A 21,246-nucleotide genomic window follows, 5' to 3' on the forward strand; every position below is an offset into this window, starting at 1 on the left:
GGTGTCACTGCCACCCAGAGGGTTGGCCGCAGCAGTGTCAGGGCCACAGGCAGGGCCCAAACCTACTCTCCCTGGAGCTTGGAGCGTGGCTTTATCTGGGACCTCCTTGTGATTAGTTAAGATGAAGTCAGAGTGGACTGTGCTGAGCCACAAATCCAGCGACTGTGTTCTTAGAAGAGGACCAGACATATGGGGGGTCCTGTGCCCAGGTGGCTGAGCTTCTGGAAGGTGGAGCCTCCTGGGAGGTTGGATTGTGGCTAGGGCCACTCCCATCTCCAGACACTGAGGCTGCAGTGCAGGGTGTGTGAGGTCAGGGCTGTTTTCATCCACATCTCAGGACAGGCTGAGCCTTAGCTCACAGAGAGCCATGAGCCTGATGTCCTGATGGTCACACAGGGTCCAGGGCCAAGCCGGGCAGCGTGAGGCTCTGGCAGCAGCTGCTATCCCGGTGGGCGGGGCCGGCTCCCTCCAGCTGTGGAGGCTGTCCTCGGGGAATCGCATTTCAAAACCCACTGTGACTCGAAGAGGCATGAGGGAGCCCCGCTGAGTTGGGAGAGGGCCCAGGAGCCCTTTTTCTTACTTCCCGGGGGCCCCTTGGGGCTCCAGGAGCGAGTACCTGGAGTAGCCAGTGTTCAGAGCAGTGCGGCGCCATGCCTGCAGTGGGTGGATCACCGTGACATGGCTCTTTGGGGTTCACTGTGTCTCCTGGGGCAGGAATGGCCCATGTACCGACCTCAGGGGCCTGGACTCCACTCGACAGACGGAGCAGTGGCCATGCCCAGTCCAAGGCCAGAAGCACTGGGGGGTCCTAGGGACAGGGGGAGAGCGAGGACACCACATCTGGGGTGGGGTTTTAGGGACAGCTACATGGGGACCCCGGGAGAGGGACGCACAGGTGGGCAGCAGGGCCAGCCAGTGTCAGGCAGCAGCCGTGAGGCAGGGGGGTCCTCAGCTGGGACGGGAGCTGCATCCCCCCCCATCTCAGACTTGTCTCTCGCACAAGGATGCTCCCTCCCGTGTGTCTTGATGACGAGGCCCTGGTGACGGTTTCAGGAAGTCAGGGTGTCATCTGCGAGTCCAGGGCCCTCCGTGAATCCTCTCTCTGAGGAGGACCTATTCTGGAAGGTGGCAGGCCCCTGCCTGCAGCCCCGGAGCCGTGCCCTCTGCCTCACAGCATTGTGGGCGGGGGCCTCAGGCCCTTTTGCTGTCTTTCCACTTCTTGCTGGTCAGATAAGGAGTCAGAGAGGGGTGCCCCTTTCTCGGAGAGTTGTCTCTATGCTGTGGGGGACGCTGAGCCCCTTCAGGAGCCTGGAAACCTCCGGAAGTTTCAGCAGCACAGAGCAAGAGGCAGCCATGCACCGCGGGGACACCTCCCTCAGGACTCCTCCCTCCGGGCTCAGGAGTTCTGAGTGTGCAGACTTCTCTCCCCAGAAGGAACTGCTCCACCACGGCCATCCACAGCCTCACACCCACACACCCACACTCACCGCTTTTTCATCTGCTGGTAACGAAAGGCAGTTGCCGGCAAATTCAGTCGGTTAAGCCAGAAGCAGCGGGGAAGGTGTCCCCAAGTTCCAAGAGAAGAGGCCAGCCCCCCAGAGGGTGAAAGGCGACCAGGCGGCTCTGCCTCAAACTCCCAACAACAAGCCTGTGGCTTTCCTCGCGTTGTGTTCCCAGATCCCTGTGGACTCCACCGGGTGCCCTGCAGCTAACTCAGTTCTGACGACCTCTACCCAGAGTGAGTGCAGACCCCGCAGGCCAAGGGCTCAGTCCCATGAGACACCAGGGATGCACGGACGGCCACTTGCTCTCAGCCAGCAGAGGGACCAGAGCCATGTCCTCAGACCTGTCGCGAGGACCCCCAGGATCCCAGGGCCAGCACAGGACAAGGGTCGGTGACCAGGGACGGGCGCCGTCCGGAATGCAGCAGGCTGTGGGGAGGGTTGCTGCGGTCCCCACGTCGGAGCGGTCGCCTGACGATGCGGATGCAACAGCAGGTTGTGAATGTGGGGGTCATGCAGCTGCTTTTAGCAGCAGGGATGGCACTGACTGCCGAAATGGAAAATCTGGGCCTGTCCTCTGTCTCCACTTGGGTTTTAGGAAGTCAGCTGTCGTCAAGAAGGATGGAGTGAGGACTCCCACAGATGGCCTTGTTGCAGAGAAAACTCACTGGTTCTGGAGTACATGGACCCTGAACGTTGCAAACAATTCTCCGTTGCTTTTTAGGGGAGTTGAACGTAACTCTGTTGCCAGAGAGCTGCGGGAAATCCAACACTGTCATTCGGTCCCACGGCGCTCCTTCCACTCCCCTTCTGGAGCCACTTCCCAGACGCGGCACAGGGCAGCCCCTGCCAGGGCCTGGGCGGACAGGGACCCACGGCCACTTCCCTTGCTGCCTGCAGGAGTACCCCACTGAGCTCCACCCCGTGCACCCCAAGGCTTGGCCTGAGGCGGGGTCTGTCTGCTGAAGGATGCTCTCAGGGCTACAGACAGGCCCCGTGACGGGCACGGAGCCCCCCAGCGTTGGCTCACCGCCAGGGACCAAGCCATGCACCACAAACCCTCAAGGAGCTGCCTGGCCAGGGCGGGGGTCCCCTGGATCTGCCTGGGGCCACCTACACTCCTGGAGCAAGGGTGTCCCAGCCTGTGGCTGGCAGCCTGCGGCCTGGGGGTGCGTCTCTCGGCTCCCACACATGCAGGGGGAGTTTTAGGCCAGTGGTTAAGTAGAGTGATCCGGAAGCACTGCCCCTGCCTGAGGTCACGGTCTGCACCCTGACTCCGGGCTCAGGTCACGGCCATGCCTTCCAGGGTGCCTGCGACCACCCTGCTCACCCTGAGGTGCTCACGGAGACTAGGGGCCATTCCTGCTAGGAGCACACACACTGCGTGGGGCAGACCACATGGAGCAGCCCTCTCTGGACTGGGCTCGTGGAGTTCTGCGGGGCCTCCAGGTGTGGGTGGGAGTGACTGAGGGGGTGCAGAGCTGCTGTGGACACCCCCGGGGGACATGGCCCTGCTGCCCAGAGCAGCCTTGCTGACGGAAGCCTCGGCTCACGCCCCCCTGCCCGCCGAGCTCCCCCATGGGTACCGAGGCCGCGTGTGCCCCAGCACTCCCAGCGGGCTCTGCAGGAATCCGTGTTGAAGTGCTCAGCCTGGCCCGGTCAGCTTCCACGCAGTGTATCTTGTGGCTGGTGCATCCCCGTGTCAGGCAGGCGCCCCTTTCCAGCCTGCCCCCTCAAGGCTCACACAGAGCACAGCGGCTGGGGCTGCTCCTGGCGGACTCCCAACAGGGAAGCTGAACACAGCCTTTTATCCTCCCGTGTCCCAGGACCCACCCGGCAAGGATTTGGGCCAGGAGATCCTGTAACGCCTTTAACTGCGACCAGGGGCTGTGGGCTGCCAGCCCGCTCAGGCTGTGAGTCACCAAGCGCCCTCAGATACGGGGACTCGCTAATGTGGGAATAATACATACTCAGATTGGCGTCGCCGTGAAGACCGTAAATGTCACCATTAGGGGAACCACGCCTGAATCCCATCCGGCAGGCTGGGAGCCGAGGCTTCTCGCCTTGTCTGCTGGCTGTTTTATTGGTTTTTGTAAGAAGAGAATGTTTTCTCCATGTGCTGGGGGCTGGGGAGGAGGGGCAGTGCCGGCCCTGGGGAACGTCGGGGTCTCGGGTGGGAGGGGCCTGGGGAACGTCGGGGTCTCGGGTGGGAGGGGCCTGGGGAACGGGGTCTCGGGTGGGAGGGGCCTGGGGAACGGTGGGGTCTCGGGTGGGAGGGGCCTGGGGAACGTCAGGGTCTCGGGTGGGAGGGGCTTGGCCTGGCAGGTGGCCCGCTACAGGGTGGTTTTGGCTGGGCCCGGCTCACAGCCCCAGGCCCGTGCCCTGGCATCACTCAGCAGAGCAGCCCACTGGGCAAGTGCAGGCCTGAGGAGACACCGACCTTCCGTGGGCCTGGATTTTCCGCTTCTCCTGGGGTCCTCTTGCCAGGGACAAGCCGTGTCTGGGGGAGACAGGGGTGGAGCCTCAAGGTCAGCAGTGCTCGTGGCTGTTCTACCCACGCAGCCGAGGACAGCAGCGCCTGCATCTGAGCCCTGTTCTCACGCAGCCCTGTGCTGCCCACCCTCCATGCGCCCCTTACTGGCTTGTGTGAACCTGAGTAGGTTCTGTCTTTCCAGCTTTAAACTGATCACCCACTACCCTAGGGCGGTTGTGAGAATCAAATGTCATAACATGCCGTGGAATGAAAGTTCCTTAAAGGCTCCAAAGAGACGGGGATTTTCCAGATATCTTTCTGTTACTGGTTTCTAATTTAATTCCTTTATTGTCAGAATATACTTGATATGCCTTGAGTCTTTTAAAATTTAGTCAGATTTGTTCTGTAGTCCAGAATATGGTTTGTCTTAGTGAAAGTTCCGTTTGAGCTAAAAATGAACAGACAGTGTTCTGTCAGGATTCATTAGATCAAATTGGCCAGTAGTGTTTTTCAACTCTTCTGTACTTCCTCATTTTCTGCCTGTTTTATCAATTATGGAGTTAAGGGAGATTGAGATCTCCAACTATAATTATGGATTTGTCTGTGTCTGCTTACAGTTCTATCCATTTTTGCTTCATGTCTTTGGAAGCTCTATTATCAGGTGCATACGTGTTTGAGAGTCTTCTAACCTCTTGACGAACGTTGTGAAATGGCCTCCTAACTCTTGATCATATTTTCTGCTCTGAATCGTGCTTTGTCTGGTGTGAAGGTGGCCAGTCCAGCCTTCTTGTCACTCGTGTTCATATGGTATGTTTTTCCGTCCTTTACCTTTTGGCCTGTGTGTGTCTTTGTGTTTGAAGCGGATCTGTTAGAACCGGCGTATGCTTGGGTTTTACGTTTAAATCCAGTCTGACAAGTCCTGCCCTTTATCTGGGTGTTTGGGCCGTTTGCATCCAATGCAGTCTTTCCTGGGGAAGGTTTCAGCCTGTTGTCTTGCGATTTGTTTTCTGTTTCTCCCATGCGTTCTCTGTTCCTTTTTGTTGCTGTTATTTTATACCTTCCTCTGGATTAATTGAATATTTTCGTGACTCCTTTTTATTTTCTGTCTTGGCTGTAACTTTTTTGTCTTATTTGTGTGGTGGTTTTAGGGTTTATAGTATATGCCGTTAATCCATCACAGCTCACCTTCAAGTTATACTATGCTTATCTCATAAATGCTGAAAGAATTTTACAACAATATTCTCCCAACAGTATTTTCCCCTCCTGGCCTTTTGCTGTTATTGCCAAACAGTTTGATTAAACGGTCCAGTTATCTTTCGGAGACATTTCATTCAATTGGAAGAACAGCCTCATTGTGTATCCATATACTTAGCATTTCCAGAGCTCTTCACTCCTGCGTGGAGATCCAGGTTTCCATGCATGATCGTTCTCCCTCCACCTATCAGACTTGACATTTCTTCCAGCATAGGTTTGCTGGTGACAAGTTCTTTCAGCTTGTCAATGTCTGACAAAGTCTTTATTTCACCTTCATTTTTGAAAGAGATTGTTGTTGGGTATAGAATTCTAGGTTGACAGGCTTGGTACTTTAAAGATTGTACTCTACTGTTGTCTGATTTGCATTATTTCCTATGACAACTTCTTATCTACATACTCTGTAACATCTTTATTTGCCTGTAAGATTTTTATCACGAGTTTTAAGCAATATTCGATTATGATGTGTAGTTTGTAACACTGCTCTAAGAGATCTGCTTCAAATATGAAGACACACACAGGCTGAAAGGAAAAGGATGGAAAAACATACCATACAAACGCGAGTGACAAGAAGGCTGGACTGGCCACCTTCACACCAGACAAAGCAGAATTCAGAGCAAAGAATATGTCAGGAGTAAAGAAGCCATTTCACAGTGTTCATCGGGAGGTCAGAAGACTCTCATACATCTATGCGCCCGATAATAGAGCTTCAAAAGACATGAAGCAAAAATGGATTGAACTGCAAGCAGACATAGACAAATCCGTGAAGTTGGAGATTTCAATAATAGATAAAGCAGGTAGATAGAAAATAAGGAAGGATATAGAAGAGTTGAAAAACACTACTAACCAGCATGATCTACTTTACATTTATAGGCAGTTTGTGACAATTTGATTCTTTGTCAATCAAACTACAATCAAAGTGATCAATAGTGTCATATTGTCATGCAGCAAAATGTGACCGTTTGGTTATTTGGTGTTGTCTTCCTCATATTTTTTTGTGCTTGGAGTTCGCTGAGTTGCCTGAATCTATAGGTTTATCATTGTCATTACATTCGGAAAATACTTGGCCATTGTTTCTTCAAATATTGTTTCTGTACCTCTCCAGGGTGTGAGGAGGCTTACACAGGTGCGAGTGCTGAGCCCTGTCTGGGGTGGAGGGTGTGTGAGTCAGTACTAAGTATCTGTTACCGAAAGACTCAGAAAAACTTTTACTTTGGTTTCTCTAAAATGGGGTTTTCCCACTAACATCAGAGTTCAACACTGTTTGGCTTCTGGATTCAGGCTGTTTCAGAGATCTGCTATTGCCCAACACACCCCAAGCCTCAGTGGCTTAGAGCAGCAGCATCTTTCTCCTGGTCCTGCGATGGGCTCCGCTGCCGGCTCCTCATTCTCCTGGTCCTGTGATGGGCTCCACTGGCCAGCTCCTCTTTCTCCTGGTCCTGTGATGGGCTCTGCTGGGCGGCTCCTCTTTCTCCTGGTCCTGTGATGGGCTCTGCTGGGCGGCTCCTCTTTCTCCTGGTCCGGCGATGGGCTCCGCTGGGCGGCTCCTCTTTCTCCTGGCCCTGTGATGGGCTCTGCTGGGTGGCTTTTCTGCTGAACAGCAGCAGCTTTCTCCTGGTCCTGTGATGGGCTCTGCTGGGTGGCTTCTCTTTCTCCTGGTCCTGTGATGGGCTCTGCTGGGCGGCTTCTCTTTCTCCTGGTCCTGTGATGGGCTCCGCTGGGTGGCTCCTCTTTCTCCTGGTCCTATGATGGGCTCTGCTGGGCGGCTCCTCTTTCTCCTGGTCCTGTGATGGGCTCTGCTGGGTGGCTTCTCTTTCTCCTGGTCCTGTGATGGGCTCTGCTGGGTGGCTCCTCTTTTTCCTGGTCCTTTTATGGGCTTTGCTGGGTTGCTCTTCTGCTGCACGTGGTGTCAGGTGGGGTCATTCATGAGGTGATAGCCAGGCTGGGAGGTCCAGGAAGGCTTCACTTGTACTGGAACTTAGTGCGTCTCCCAGTGGCCTTGCGACTTGGCCATCATGGGCTTCCTCACAGCTTGGTGGCCTCAGAGTAGAGGGACCTTTAATGGGGCTGGATCTGCCTCTTCAAGGACTGAGCTTGAGAGTTCAGAACATCACTCACACTGCATTCTCTTGGCCAAAGCTGAGTCCCAAGGTCGGCTGGGATTGCAGGGGAGGCGAGCCACGCTCAGGAGGGGCAGTGGCCACCACAGCTGAGCCTGATGCTCTTCTCTTTTTAACACAGCATTGGGTCATGTCAGCCCCATGTCTGTTATATTCGTCACTGTCTTTATCACTCAGTGTTGTTTTTCTCTATCTGCAATTGCCTTGGTGGAAAGGGAGGGTTGCACGTCCACAAAGGCGTTGCACGTCCACAAAGGCTTTGCACTGTGCCCCTGCTGTGGCCCCTTCCCAGGTGAGGTTCTGAGAGCCGGTGGCAGTTACCACTTTGGGACACAAACATCCAAGGGCAGCTTCCCACAGAGACCCTTGTGATTGGCTTGTTCCTGGGAACACATGGGACCTTCTTCTTCATCCCAAGACCCTCACCTAATAAGCATAAGCAGCCTCCCCTCCCCTCCCCATCGAAGCTCAGCCGACACACGTCAGCAGCGTGCAAGAGGGAAGGAGAGGTTAAAGTCCCCTACCCCAAAAGCCAGACCAAGAGCTGGGACTTCGGGTGTGTGGGCCTAGCCCTGGAGATGCTTGTTCCCAACACCTGGCCAAGACTGCCGCCTCCTGCGTGGGTCTTGCCGCAACCCCAAACACCCAACGAGCAGCCTCAAAGGGAGGTGGTGGACCAGGTGTTGTGGTTCTTCTCTGGCTTCTCCCTGTGGGCACTGGGGGGTGGGTCCCACACGGGGCGCTCAAGCCCCAACAGACGACGCTCGTTCTCCCCCAAGATGTGCTGCCTTCCAAGTCCCTAAACAGGTGTCATCCCCTTCACTCTTTCCTCATGTTTTTCTTATTTAAAATTGTCTTTTTAGGAGAAGTTTGCAGGCTGTTTCCTGAGGTCTGGGCCAGCAGCCCCGCCATGCCCTGACCCACCATTCCCCTGGCCACGGGCTGAGTGTCCCGGCCACACGGGAGCTCCTGGCCTTGCCTGCAGCATGCGACACTGCCACACCCACCTCATGGCTCACAGCCGAGTTTCAGGTCGTGATGTTTTCTCCCAGCCTCAGTGTAAACAAAAATAACTCTTTGCTCTCCAAGCAAATGAGCAAAGGCCTCAGGACCCTCCCCAGCCCACAGCTCTTGGGGTGCACTGAGGCCCTGTGCCCGGACGCCCCCTTGGGTGTGCACGTGGCCGCCTCTCCTGCGCTTCCCACACCCCCACCCTGGAGCGAGTGCTGCCCAGCACAGCCCCTATGTGTGCTTTCTGCCACCTGGGGGCCCCGACCTCCACGCAGCCTGTCTGGACCCCGGGAGTCCCAGGACCTGGGTGCGGACTCTGAAGCATCTGGGGGCCGCCTCCCTCCCTGCAGGGCATGTTCACTGTTGTCCCTAGTGGAGTTTCTGCGGCTGTGCCAGGCCCCATGGCTCCCACGGGCTGTGCTAACAAGGCCTTCAGCCCTGAGCAGCACGCAGGCAGGCCCCTCTGCAAAGCCAGGCAGAGTGTGCAGCATCATCCATCTCGGGCACTCTTCCCACCACCACCCTGGGCTCACCGACTCACGCGGCCCTGGCTGTGCCACTCCGGGTCCCATCGTTGGGGGCTTCCAGGAAACAGCGTGTGGGGGCCTGGGCCCCGTTTGCCAGTGGGGCGTTCTCACTCCAGACAAGTCTGCACAACTGCTCTGACCTGATTGATGGATCGACTGACTGATACAAGGTCTTGTTCTGTCGCCGAGGCTGAGTGCCGTGGCACAGTCATGGCTCACTGCAGTCTCCACCTCCTGGGTTCAGGCGATCCTCCTGACTCAGCCTCCTGGGTAGCTGGGGCTACAGGCACACGCCACCATGCCCAGCTAATTTTTTATTTTTATAGAAATGGGGTCTTGATAAGTTGTCCAGGCTGGCTTCAAACTCCTGGGCTCAAGTGATTTGCCTGCCTTGGCCTCCCAAAGTGCTGGGATCACAAGCATGAGCCGCCGTGCCTGACCTTGATAGTTCTGAATTATGGCGCAGGGCAAGTTCCCGCCCTTCCTCCTGGCAGGGCTGCTGAGTGGGACCCTAGGTGTAGGGACTCCTCTGTGCTTTGGCCTGGGAGGCTTCAAGGTCCCCGCAGCCAGGTCCTGCGGGGCCCGGGCCCCATTCCTGCTGGTCCCCAACCGGCACGTCCCCACCCACGTGCCCATCCCTAGGGAGAGGGCATCCTGAGCCTGAGGGGCCGCCTGTGGACCCTGGCTCTTGGGGGTTGCAGCTTGGCTGCCTGTGGGCAGCAGGCGGCGCGTTCTCCGACTGCCTGTGTTCTCGAGTTGGGCACAGAGGGTTCACAGGTGTTGTCTCTCCTTCACCTGGGGTGTGTATTCTTGGCCTTTAGATTGTAAAGATTTTAAGACAAAAATGAACACTTTGCCTTCGCTTCAAAAACTCCCTGAATGTCCCTTGGCCCCTCTCAGCCTGGCAGGTGGTCTCCACGGGTGCAGGCCAGGCGAGCCGGGGGGGTCCTGTGTGCAGTAGGGGCCGGGGTCAGGGCCAGGGAGCCACACGCCTATCCGTAGCCCCACCCCCCGAGATCGGCCAGGCACCTCACGGCCCTCCTGTCCCTGCAGACCCAGCCGGTGCCCAATCCTGTGGCGTACTACCTGCACCACTCCCCCTGGTGGTTCCACCGCTTCGAGACTCTCAGCAACCACTTCATCGAGCTCCTGGTGCCCTTCTTCCTCTTCCTCGGCCGGCGGGCACGTATCATCCATGGGGTGCTGCAGATCCTGTTCCAGGTGAGCCCACGCCGCCCGCCCTGCCCCGTGTCCACAGAGACGCTGCCCCACTGTCTGGGAGGCCCCTGGGGCATTACAGGCCCCCTTTCTTGGGGACAGCCTGTCCTCCCCAGCCTTCGTTTGTGTCAGGGGCCCCACTGCGGCGCTGTCCGGGGCTGGAGGCTGAGGGTTTCCTTCCCAGGCTTCCTCTAAGGACTGGCTCCTCCCAAGAGCGTGTCCTGCAGCTGCAGGAGGCCCGGCCACGTCCTGGGCTCAGCAGTGGGACAGGGTCCGCACGCCAAGGCCATGTGTGGACACCCCCACATTTCTGGGATCTGCTCCTAAGATTCTTTCATTCTAGAGGTTTCCTTTCACGTGTTCATCTCAGTCCACCGGGAACCAGAGTCTGAGAGAGGCCAGGGTCATTCGTCTCCATGAGGGTGAGGGGCTGCCTCCCCCAGCCCCCGGAAACCCCCTAACCCCCGTCCTGCCCACGGTCACTGCCATCCCTGCCCCACAAGCCCCCTGCATTGAGGGCGCCTCGAAGGGCAGGACACCCCCACACCGCCTCCAGGGGGGCTGGGCCAGTCTCGGGCCTTTGCTTTTCCCTGTAAACACTACGTTCCGACTGTCGATTCCCAAGGAAAACGTGGTGGGGATTTTAAAGGTGGTTCTCTCTCTCTCAATTGTTTCGATGGAGGTGTAACATACAGCCAGGGCAATGCACAGGTCCTGGGGTGGCGTTCATGTGCTCTGGAAAACAGATGTACCTGGGTGCCCCATGCCCCTTCCCCTGCCCTGCCCCCGCCATACCCCTTCCCCCACCCTGCCCTGCCCCCGCCATACCTGCCCCGCCATGCCCCTTCCCCCACCCCGCCCGCCCCCCCCCGCCCCGCTCACCCCCACCCCCACCCTGCCCTGCCCTGCCCACCCCTGCCAGAGCACCGCCACCTTAAGGGGCAAAGCTCCGTCAGCAGGCATGGGTGCCACGCCACGTTGGTGCATGTGGGGACGCCCACGGTTGTTGGCCGGGTCCTGTTTCACGGTGCACGCCTGTGGTCGGTTCGTCCGCCTGTCTGTGCACTTGTGGTTTCTGGTTTTCACCACAGCCTGCCATGCACACGCGCAATCTCGTCATGCTGTGGACGTGTTTTCAAGGGCGCTACTATATCATGAGCAGGCCTGTGATTCACTTTACTGGAAGCTGCACGTGTCCCAGGGTGGCTGTGCTGTTCTAGACCCCACCCCCTGGCCGCCGGGGCCCTGAGCAGCTCCTGAATGCCTCGGGCTTTTCCGCATTAGCTGCTTGGAGGCTGGCGCCGGTGCCCATCGGGTGATTTCCCTGCGGGCATCGATGTCGCTGTGAATCTAAGTGGGAAGAATGGACTTGCTCACAGATCGTCCCCCATCCACGACCGCATGTTTCTCTGCAGCTGCTCAGGGCTCCTGGAATAGCTTCAGTTGATTCCGTGTAGCCGGACCCCACGCGTGTTTGGGGGCTCCTGGAATAGCTTCAGTTGATTCCGTGTAGCCGGAGCCCATGTGTGTTTTCAGAAAAACTGCAGAGACTACAGAGGTTCCCTTATCCCCCCTCCCAAACAGTTTTCCTGCTCTCAGCACCTTGCATTGGCCGGGACCTTGTATAGTTGATAGGCAGGACTGATAAATTGTTGCCAACTAGAGTCCCGGGCTGACAGGAGAGCCATTTGCAGTGTTGCTCATTCTGTGAGCTCCGACAAATGCGTGTCCCCATCACAGCTTCATGCAGAGTCGCTTGTGGCTCTGGAAGTCCTCTGTGCCCCGCCGACCCTCCGTCTCAACGGTGCTGCCTCTTCCGGACGTCCTAGAGTGGGAAGCATTGTGCGGCCTTTGCGGACTGGCTTCCTTCCCTCCGCGGCAGCACGTGGGCTCCCCGTGCCTCCTGCAGTCTCCACCGCTCGTTTCTGTTCGGTGCCGAGACACCCGTGGTCCGCACGTGCCCCGGTTTATCTCTCCACTCAGCCTCGGAAGTGCCACAGACGGAGCCCCAGACACATGTGCTTCCCACACGGGGCACAAAGAGGGTTGTGCTGAGCACAGGCATGGGGCCAGGGCCAGCTGTGCCAGCCCCGGGTCCCACTGCCACCCAGGGAGGGGTGTCCAGCCTGAATGGAGGAGTGTGTGCCAGGATTCCTAACCTGGGTGGGGCCACGCCCACGGGTGACCCCTGAGCCGCCTTCAGCCATGGGGTCCCAGCTGCTGGAGGAGGGCAGGGCTGGAGACTCCGGGAGTCCCCCCGACCCCCCGCACCTCCTGCGTGGGCTGTGCTGCCCCAGGGTCCTGCCTGCCCCTGCCGGTGGAGAACAGAGAGCTGCCCACGCCAGGCTCAGGTCTGGTTCCGAGGCTGGTCCAAGGGCACCCCTGGACGCACGGCCCAGGCAGGGGTGTTGGTCCGCTTAGCTCCGTGGTTACCTGGCAGTGGGGGGTGCTCAGCATCCCACCTCCCGCTTCCATGGCCCGTGTACCCTGTAGCGTCCCTCCCTCAGGCCGTGGTGGCGGGTTCCACCACTGCCTCTCTCCAAATAAGCCGATGCTGGCTGGGAGAAGCTCTCATGAAAAGCAAGGTGCTGAGTTACTTAAGTAAATGGAGCATGTGGGAGTCACTTGAGGGCTGAGCTACCGTGACATGGAATGGGGAGGTGACCCTTGAACCAGAGGCTCAAAAACGTCCTTGTTTATTCAGAACGCAGGAACCTGGCCAGAGGGTGAGATAAGAATTGGACCAACGGGCCCCGGTGCGGGGAGACAGGGACCCTCCCAGGCATGACAGCCGGGCTGCGGGTTCCCTTAGTGCCGGTGCTGGCCCAGTTTTGGAGTCCGCTGCCTGGTGGGGTGAGTGGTGGTGGACAGTGGGGATGCTGGAAGGGGAGGGGACAGAGCTGGGCCTCACTGCACCTGGGACTCTGAGCACCACCCCCAAAGACCCGGCACAGGCAGCGCCTCCCTTCCAGGCCTCGGAGGTCCAGCCGTGTCATCCTCTCCAGCCCCACACCGTGTCCAGGATGAGGTGGAAGCACCAGGGTCGTGGTTGTGCTCTGCGGCCTGGCCTGGCGTCCCCCTTGGAAGAGAGGATGGTCGGCCGGCTGTCCCGGCTGCGATGTATCCTGCCCCCTCACAGGCAGTGTGGGGTCTTGAACTAGGGCTTTTGCCCCCACAGGCATACAGGGCAGAGGGTGTTTGGGGGATGATGCAGTGTGGGGCTGAGAGTGACCCGCGTCCTCTAACATTGTAGTGTCCTGGCCAGGGCCACACCCTCACCTGTGCCACGCTGTGCCAGCCGAGTGCCCCGAGCCCTCCGAGCGCTGCCTCCCTGGAGCCCGTCCTGGTTCCGTGTGTTCCCATCTGAGCGCCGCCCCCCTGGAGCCTGTCCTGGTTCCCGTGATCCTTCCGTTGGGGAATTGAGGCATGAGCAGCCTCCCTCCTCCCACGCAGTTTACACAGCTGTTCCGGAGGGTTCCGCAGGGCCCTGGGGCCACTGCCTGCCTGGAGAGGTGCACGTGAGCAGTGACCACAGAGCCCGGCCTCCCAGCCAGCACCCCATGGGAGCCATCAGCCGCCACTAGGGCACTGGGGACAGGGAGACGAAGCCCGGGGCCGCCAGGGCAGGAGGGGCAGGGGCGAGCTCAGGTCTGGAGCCTCTGAGGTGCCTGCTCACAGGGGGCTGTCCAGCCCCACCCCACCCCGCGCTGTCCAAAGGGCTCCTTGCGCTGTGGTGGCTGCACCCGACGCCCCCTCAAGACAGAGGCCCAGAGGCCCTGCCAGCCCCGCACACGCAGGCCGGCTGTCCTGAGGCTCTGTCCCGGAGCTGGGCTGACGGGCCCTTAGCTATGTTTTGGTTGTGATGAAACAACACAGATAACGCCAAGTTCATGCTTTTGAAGTGAACTCGGGGGTGTCCAGTACGTTCACAGCGTGACGCAACCACCACCTCCACCTGGTTCCAGAAGTTCCCATACCCCCCCACACCCCCCGCCGGGCCTCCACCAGCCACTGGGAGCTTCATCTCTGGATTCCCCTGACCCGGACGTTCCATGCAACCGGCATCCTACAATGTGCGGCTTCCGTCCAGCCTCCCTCCCTGAGCACCATGACCCTGGGCCCGTCCCTTTCGGGGCACGTGCTGAACTCCGATTCCTTTGCAAGGCTGGATGTGTTTCTGTGGGTCAGGCACAGGGCTCTGGGTCACTGCTGTCGTGGACGCTGATGGACTTGTGTTAGACCTCAGCAGATTCTCTACCTCCCACCATGTTCTCCATGTTCTTCCGCCCTCATCTCCTCTCCATGACACCGGAGAGAGACCTGGGTTCACGCCCACCAGAGTGCCCACCTGGGAACACAACGCATGTCCTCGGCGGAGGGTCCCCGTGAGTGCAGGCGTGTCCTCGGCAGAGGGTCCCCACAAGCCACCTGTTCTCTGTGGCAGCTGACAGGCAGGAGGCTGCATGCAGAGACCCTGCTCTTCCTTCTTGGGGCCATGCGCCGTTGGCCTTGGAACACCTGTTGCTCCGTCTCTTGGGCCCAGGATTCTATCACCTCCAGCTCCTCTTCCTGTGCCGGCCTTGGGGACCCCCTCTGGCCTCGCCTCCGCTCCCAGCCACAGGCGGGGTCATCTGTGGGCTGCACAGCCTTGTGAGGACTCCGCCGGTGAGGGCGAGCACAGATGGGCTGTGAGAAGATTGATTTCCCTCTGAGGAGATGGCTCAGTGACGCTAGAAGAAAAACAAGGAAGACGAGGTCCCCCAGGAGCGCTCAAGCCGTGCACTCTACGTGGAACTGCGTTTTCGTAACAAAACAGCTGACCAGATGGAGGGCGAGAGATGCACCAGAGCAGCTGAACGGGGCGCAGCTGGGGATGCCTCCACACGGAGCAGGGCCCCGAGCCCTGAAGCTTTCTTAGAAACAGGATCTGACGCCCAGATCTGTGCTCTGTGGAGCCTTAGTTCCCTGAGGCTAGAGTTTCCCACTGAGCCCCACATCAGGATGACCCAAGGGGGCTTTGGAAGTACGCTTAGGCGGGGCCCACCCTGACCAACGCAGGCAGGCGCTCAGGGCTGGGTGCTGCTCAAAGCTCCTGATGGTTCTGGTGTGGCCGAGCATCAGAACAGGCGCTGGCTCAGGCTGTGCCCCCAGCTCGCTTTGGTCCCATCTGCCGGTCAGGCTGACCACAGGGAAGGGCCAGAAAGGCCCGAGCTTTTCCCACCAGGAACAGATGGCAGGACATTCCAGTGTCACCTGGGGCATCCCCTCCAGAGCATCCCCAAGAGTGGGCCCAAAGGTCAGACCTCAGTGCCCAGCCCTGCGCCCTCCCTGTCACGGGAGCTCGGGGGCTCCCAGCCACCCCGCCCCAGACCAGCCCTGGTCACACTCAGGACAGAGGGCATGGGAGTCTGGACTGGCTGAGGGGAGCTGGTGGCAGAGGTGTCTAACCCCAGCCAGGGCAAGGCGGGGCTGTTTTTGGCATTGGGGTTTAGTAACCTTGTAGACAGTGGAGACTAAGATACAACTATTTTGGGGCTCAGAACCAGGAAAGCTATTTTTCCAAATTCACCCAGGGAGAGCCATGAATACACAGTTCATAAAATACCATCATCGCCCATAAAACTGGTGTGGCTGCCCCCGCGAGACCCTTCATTAGACATCGGTATCCCTGCCCTCAACCTTCCTCCTGGGTTATGGGGATAAAGGCTGGACTTTGATGCATCAAATCTGGCCGACGGAGCCATCTGAGGAAGCCACGCCTGGGTCATGCCCGCCCAGGGTCCGCCGGCTCAGCCGCAGATCATCACCCATGCAGGGCCGCCCATCTCCCTGACGCCTCCGCCGCAACAGCAGGGGTGAAGTTTGGCAGCGCACCTGTGACTGACCTCGCCCGACAGAGCTGCAGGGACAGCGGCTCAATCTCGTTTCGTCACCTAACCATCACTGGCCTGCAGGCGTGTCCAGAAGCGGGTCCCTCTGAGTCCCTCCTGCCGCAGGGTTGCCTTTCCTGCCACGGGTTTACTCGCTGCTGCTAAGTCTTTCCCTGGAGCTCTCCTGGCCGTGCTGCTCAGCCAGCCCTGCATGCAGCCCCTCCCCTCTCTTGCTGTTCATCTCTGTGGCACAGGGTCCTGTGCCCGTGTCTCGCTTCCTTGCATTTCATATTTTGGAGTGGGGGCATTACTGGTGGCCCCCCCCATGGCCCCTGTTGTCCGTGTCACCCATTGGCTGAGGGGCGTCCCCGGTACCCACTCTCCAAGCACAGCCTCCTCTGTTTGGACGCACCAGCCCTCCCCGGGCATGACCCCGGCAGGCGCCCTCTGCAGGTGAGGAGTTCCAGGAGGGCACAGGGTCTGGTGGTCTAAGCGAGGGACAGAACCTGCACAGAAACGTGCAGTCATGGGAGGAACGTTCTGGAGGCACCTGCCGGAAGGCACCTCTGAGGCGTCTGCTGTCCCCTCCGTGAAGGCACAGCTGGGTTTCAGTTGTGATGCTGGGGCTGGGGGACAGCAAGGGCAGAGCTCAGAGCTGGGTGCAGGGCCCCCCCTGCTCCGGGAAGAGAGGCGCCAGCCGCCCGGGGGCCCCACCTGAGGCCCTGCACAAGGCTCAGCTGCGGCGTCTCCACAGGCCGTCCTCATCGTCAGCGGGAACCTCAGCTTCCTGAACTGGCTGACCATGGTGCCCAGCCTGGCCTGCTTCGATGACGCCACCCTGGGATTCTTGTTCCCCTCCGGGCCGGGCAGCCTGAAGGACCAAGTTCTGCAGATGCAGAGGGAAATCCGAGGTGCCTGGCCCAAGCCCAGATTCGGTAGGTGGCTCAGCCGGGGGGGCCCTGCCCCAGTGCCCACGGGCATGAGAAAGTCGAGTGGTGCCAGCCCCACAGCCTGCCCGTGTGGTTTGGGATGCCAGGGTAGGCGGAGAGTCAGCGCTGTCCACTGTGTAGCATGCCAGGAACAAGGTGTGTGACGTCGGGTGCTGTTCCGTCCCTGGGACCCAGGACAGCTGGCCCTTAGGGAGCAGCAGCGGGACAGGCCAAGGGGCAGCTGGGAGCCCCACCTGGAAGATCTCACTCCCCTGCCAGGCTCTGTGGTGCGGCGTGCAGCCAACGTCTCGCTGGGCATCCTGTTGGCCTGGCTCAGCGTGCCCGTGGTCTTCAACTTGCTGAGCTCCAGGCAGGTCATGAACACCCACTTCAACTCTCTTCACATCGTCAACACTTACGGGGCCTTCGGGAGGTATGGGCCTAGGGCACCCGTCCCCCGGAGCTGGGTATGTGGGGAGACTCAGCCCTGACCAGCCACATTCAGGCGGGATTAGAGTGCAGGCCCCCATGACCCAAAGTGTCCCCAGCCTGACCCAAGCACAGGCCGTGCTGTCCCCATTACCGGGCCTAGACATGCAGGCCTCCTCCATTCTGGTCCCATGAAGCAAAGGGGCAGGGCTCGAGGTCACCAGGCAGGTGGGCTGCGGCCCTGGAATGCCTACTGGGGGCATAAGGGAGAGGTGACCAGGCCCTGAAACCCTGGGTGGGAATGCCGGGTAGTGCCAGCTGAACGCAGGTGCCCTCCCTGCCCTGGGGCCAGCCCCTTGGCCTCTGCCCCCTTCCTGTCCACCCCAAGCTGCCGAGGGTCATGGGGCACGTGCCGGCTGTGGCTGGGTCTTCAGGGGCAGGGAAGGTGCTCTCAAATGAGCCCCTAGGGCCACAGTTCCCAAAAGTTCTCCTCAGCCCCACCCAGCCTCGCAGTAGCCCCTGACTGGGAGGCAGGTGGAGGCTGTAGACCCTCCACCTGGGCCAGGATGGACAGTCGGGGAACACCCCATCCACCCCACTCAGCCCAGCCGGTGTGTGACGTGGGCCTGGCCTGCCTCGGTCTCCCGGCAGCATCACCAAGGAGCGGACGGAGGTGATCCTGCAGGGCACAGCCAGCGCCAACGCCAGCACCCCCGACGCCGTGTGGGAGGACTACGAGTTCCAGTGCAAGCCGGGCGACCCCAGCAGACGGCCCTGCCTCATCTCCCCATACCACTACCGCCTGGACTGGCTGATGTGGTTTGCGGCCTTCCAGGTGGGGGACAGTCCCTGGCGGGCACATGGACCTGCCTATACCCCACCCTCTTCTGCCCGCAGATGGCAGGTTTCTAGAACGCCCACCGAAGGGGCTGGTGGGGAGGGAGGCAGGGGGAGATGGGACGCTGCCTGAGCTGAGACCTGAGCCCACACGACATCCAGGCCCAGCCTTAGGAGGGAGCCCAGCCCTGCCGTCCCCCAGGGTCTGCCAGGTAGTGTCTCATGCCAGGAATCCCAGCCTGGGTACCATAGCGAGACCCTGTATCTATGAAAAATACAAAAGTTAGCCAGCAGGTGAGGGTGGCGCCTGTGGTTTCAGCTGTGCGGGAGGAGGAAGGATCGATTGAGCCCAACCGCTGCAGCCTCAAATGATGGCAGCGTTGCACTCCAGCCTGGGGGATAGAGCCAGACCCTGTCTCAGAGAACAGGAAAGAAGGAATCCCCAGGGCTGCGGGTAGCACAGGCACCCACGGACAGAGCTGCTGTTTCTGACCTCCCGGTCCCGTCTCAGTCACCAGAAAACTGAGCCTCAAGGAGGCAGGGCCCAGACAGAGGGTGCTGGGGCAGACAGGCTCTGAGGCACCCAGGCAGGGGAGTGAGGCCAGCGGCCGGCATGGGAATGAGTGATCAGGGCCACGAGCACGCGAAGCAGGCAGCCCCTTAAGGGGACCCCAGCCAAAAAACTGGGGTGCGGCCGCCCAGGGAACCCACCTCCAGGAGAGCCTCAGGAGGGAGTGGAGGGCACAGCCGAGCGTCTGGAGGGGCTGTGCCTGGACAGCGAGTGGCACAGCCGTCTCCAGCCCGACCTCTCCTCCCAGACCTACGAGCACAACGACTGGATCATCCACCTGGCTGGCAAGCTCCTGGCTGGCGACGCCGAGGCCTTGTCCCTGCTGGCACACAACCCCTTCGCAGGCAGGCCCCCGCCCAGGTAGGACGCCCTCCCAGCCGCTGCTCAGGGGTCTCCCCCAAATCCAGGTGTCTGCTGGGATCCCACCACCTGTACCCGCACCCCCACCTGCTCACAGGAAGCGCCCCTTCCCTCCCGCAGAGGCAAGAGGTGGGGCCTGCTGGGAGCAAAAAGGGTCCCCCCACATCAGCCTTGGCATCAAGGCTGGTCCCACCCCTGCATCATAGCCCACCTCAAACCAAACCTGCCGTGGTGAGAGGAGCCCAGGACAGTTGCTCTGGGCAGGGTGTCCGCGGCTCATAGCTTTGTTGAGGCGTCCTCCGGGTGCCAGCTCTGCCCCTGGCCTGGAGAGGCAAGAAGGACAGGCAGGGGCCCTCACTCCAGGAGCCCTAGGAGTCCATGGTGAACTGGGCAGGGGACTGCAGTGAGAGCCCTGTGGGCCCTGCAGCCTGGCCCACCCGGGGCAGTGACATGGTGACATTCCAAGGAGCCCTCCGGGGTCAGAGTCTCAGGAGCCAGAGGTGGCAGCTATGGGGGAATCGCCCTCCTCCCCATACCGGGGATGACTTTCCCGGACTCCACGCAGGGGAGCCGGGGTGCAGAGGGAGACACTAAGGACCCTGACATTGTGACCAGAGGACAAGGTTTTGGGGAGAGCTGGGGCCTCCAGAAGAGGAGCAGGAGGCAGGGATGGGGCCCCACTGGGGTATGGGGATCTGAGGACAGTGTGGGGTGGGGTCCGGGGGGCGCAGAGCGTGGAGGACTGGAGACGCCTACATGACCAGACCTGGGGTGGCCGCTCTGACAAGCGTTTGCATCCCCTGCCCCACATGGTTGGGATTGAGCAGCCCCCTGGAAGTAGTAGGAACAGAGCAGAGTCTGGACTGCCCGCCCCTCCCCTGCGCCATCAGCCGCCAATTCTGACGGAAAACACAGCTCTGGATTTTCCCTGCAAGAACACTCGGGAGCCGGGACAGCTGCACCGTCTGGAGTTGCTCCCAGCTGTCTAGAGGCCCCAGCCAAGGAGCTGGAGGGCGGGGATGGGAGGGGGCGCCGAGGTCCACAGAGGCAGTGAAGCAGCTGGGCCCCGAGTCTGGCAGCCCAGGCAGGGTGCTCCTGGCCAAGCGATGCTTCCAGGGCTGCTTCCCCAGCACTGGTATTATAGGGAGCTGGGGCAGAGGGGCGATGGGGTCCCTCTTCATGGGCCCGGCCTCAGGCAGTCCAGGGGAGTCTCCATCCCAGAGCCTCTGGTGGGGTGGCCGCCCTCCTAGCTGGCGCCCTCAGACAGGGCCACCTTCCCGTGAATTCACATCAAGCCCCAGGTGACTTGCCTGCCGTGTGGCTACCAGCAGCCCTGGGAGCCTGAGACCTTGGAGGTGGGACAGGCAGCCGTTCACCTGGCTCACTGGGGACCAGGCCCCAGAGCTCGTCCTTCCAGGCTCAATCCGGGTCTTCTCTGTTACTACCCCATCTCAGCAGCCTTCAGAGCCCCCCAGCCCCCACCCCAGATCGCAGCCTCCTCGGTGCCTGGGGACCCTGGAGCTGGCCCGGAGGAAGGTTTACCATCGTCAGGTCATGACGGAAGCCTCTTCTGGCGAAGTGCACAGTCAGATCATCTGTTTCTCAGCCACGAGGTGTTGGAAAAAGTAATCACGTCAGAGCAGTTTCAGGTCCATCCGTGGGTCCCAAAGTCCACCTGAAAGGATGGATACTGTGAAAACCACGTGTGAAAAGCAGTAACTATTTTATATGAACCAGTAATGAGTTAACATTTAGGGAAGACATTTAAAACATCTGAAATATTGAACATCGCCACACAGCACATCTCTCCCGTCTCCATGATCCACGTGTTTGGCAGCTGGAGCAGGCGGTACCATGACAGGACGTGGCCTAACCGTGGGCCTGCATTTAGTTCATCATCGACTTTAAAACTGGAAGATGGAGAAGACACTTATCCCTGTTCCTCCCACTAAGTGCCACCAAGATCCCTGGATGTTACACATAAAACAGGAAGACTGAAGGTGAGCCACCAGCAGGGCCCTCGCGATGCGACCACAGCCCCAAGATGGCGGGGATTGCCTAGGCTTGCCTTCGGCCTCATTTTCTAGACTTGGAGGTGAGGAAACTGGAAACCCAGTAATGCCAGCAGATACGGACAAGAAACACCTC

At 59.7% G+C, this 21,246-nt stretch overlaps 1 protein-coding gene across 3 annotated transcripts in view; it reads left to right on the forward strand.

The window, feature by feature from the left end:
* Positions 1-21,246, forward strand: part of LMF1 (lipase maturation factor 1) — a 71,483-nt gene that overhangs the window by 39,251 nt on the left and 10,986 nt on the right. For all 3 annotated transcript variants that reach the window (XM_032144847.2, XM_058434048.1, XM_058434047.1), the window contains 5 exons: positions 9,938-10,105; positions 16,727-16,907; positions 17,181-17,334; positions 17,982-18,165; positions 18,986-19,098. In XM_032144847.2, coding sequence (XP_032000738.1) covers positions 9,938-10,105; positions 16,727-16,907; positions 17,181-17,334; positions 17,982-18,165; positions 18,986-19,098 — 800 coding nt within the window. The remainder of the gene's footprint in view (positions 1-9,937; positions 10,106-16,726; positions 16,908-17,180; positions 17,335-17,981; positions 18,166-18,985; positions 19,099-21,246) is intronic.

Source organism: Hylobates moloch, unplaced genomic scaffold, assembly GCF_009828535.3.
Source record: "Hylobates moloch isolate HMO894 unplaced genomic scaffold, HMol_V3 SCAFFOLD_23, whole genome shotgun sequence".
Lineage (NCBI taxonomy): Eukaryota > Metazoa > Chordata > Mammalia > Primates > Hylobatidae > Hylobates > Hylobates moloch.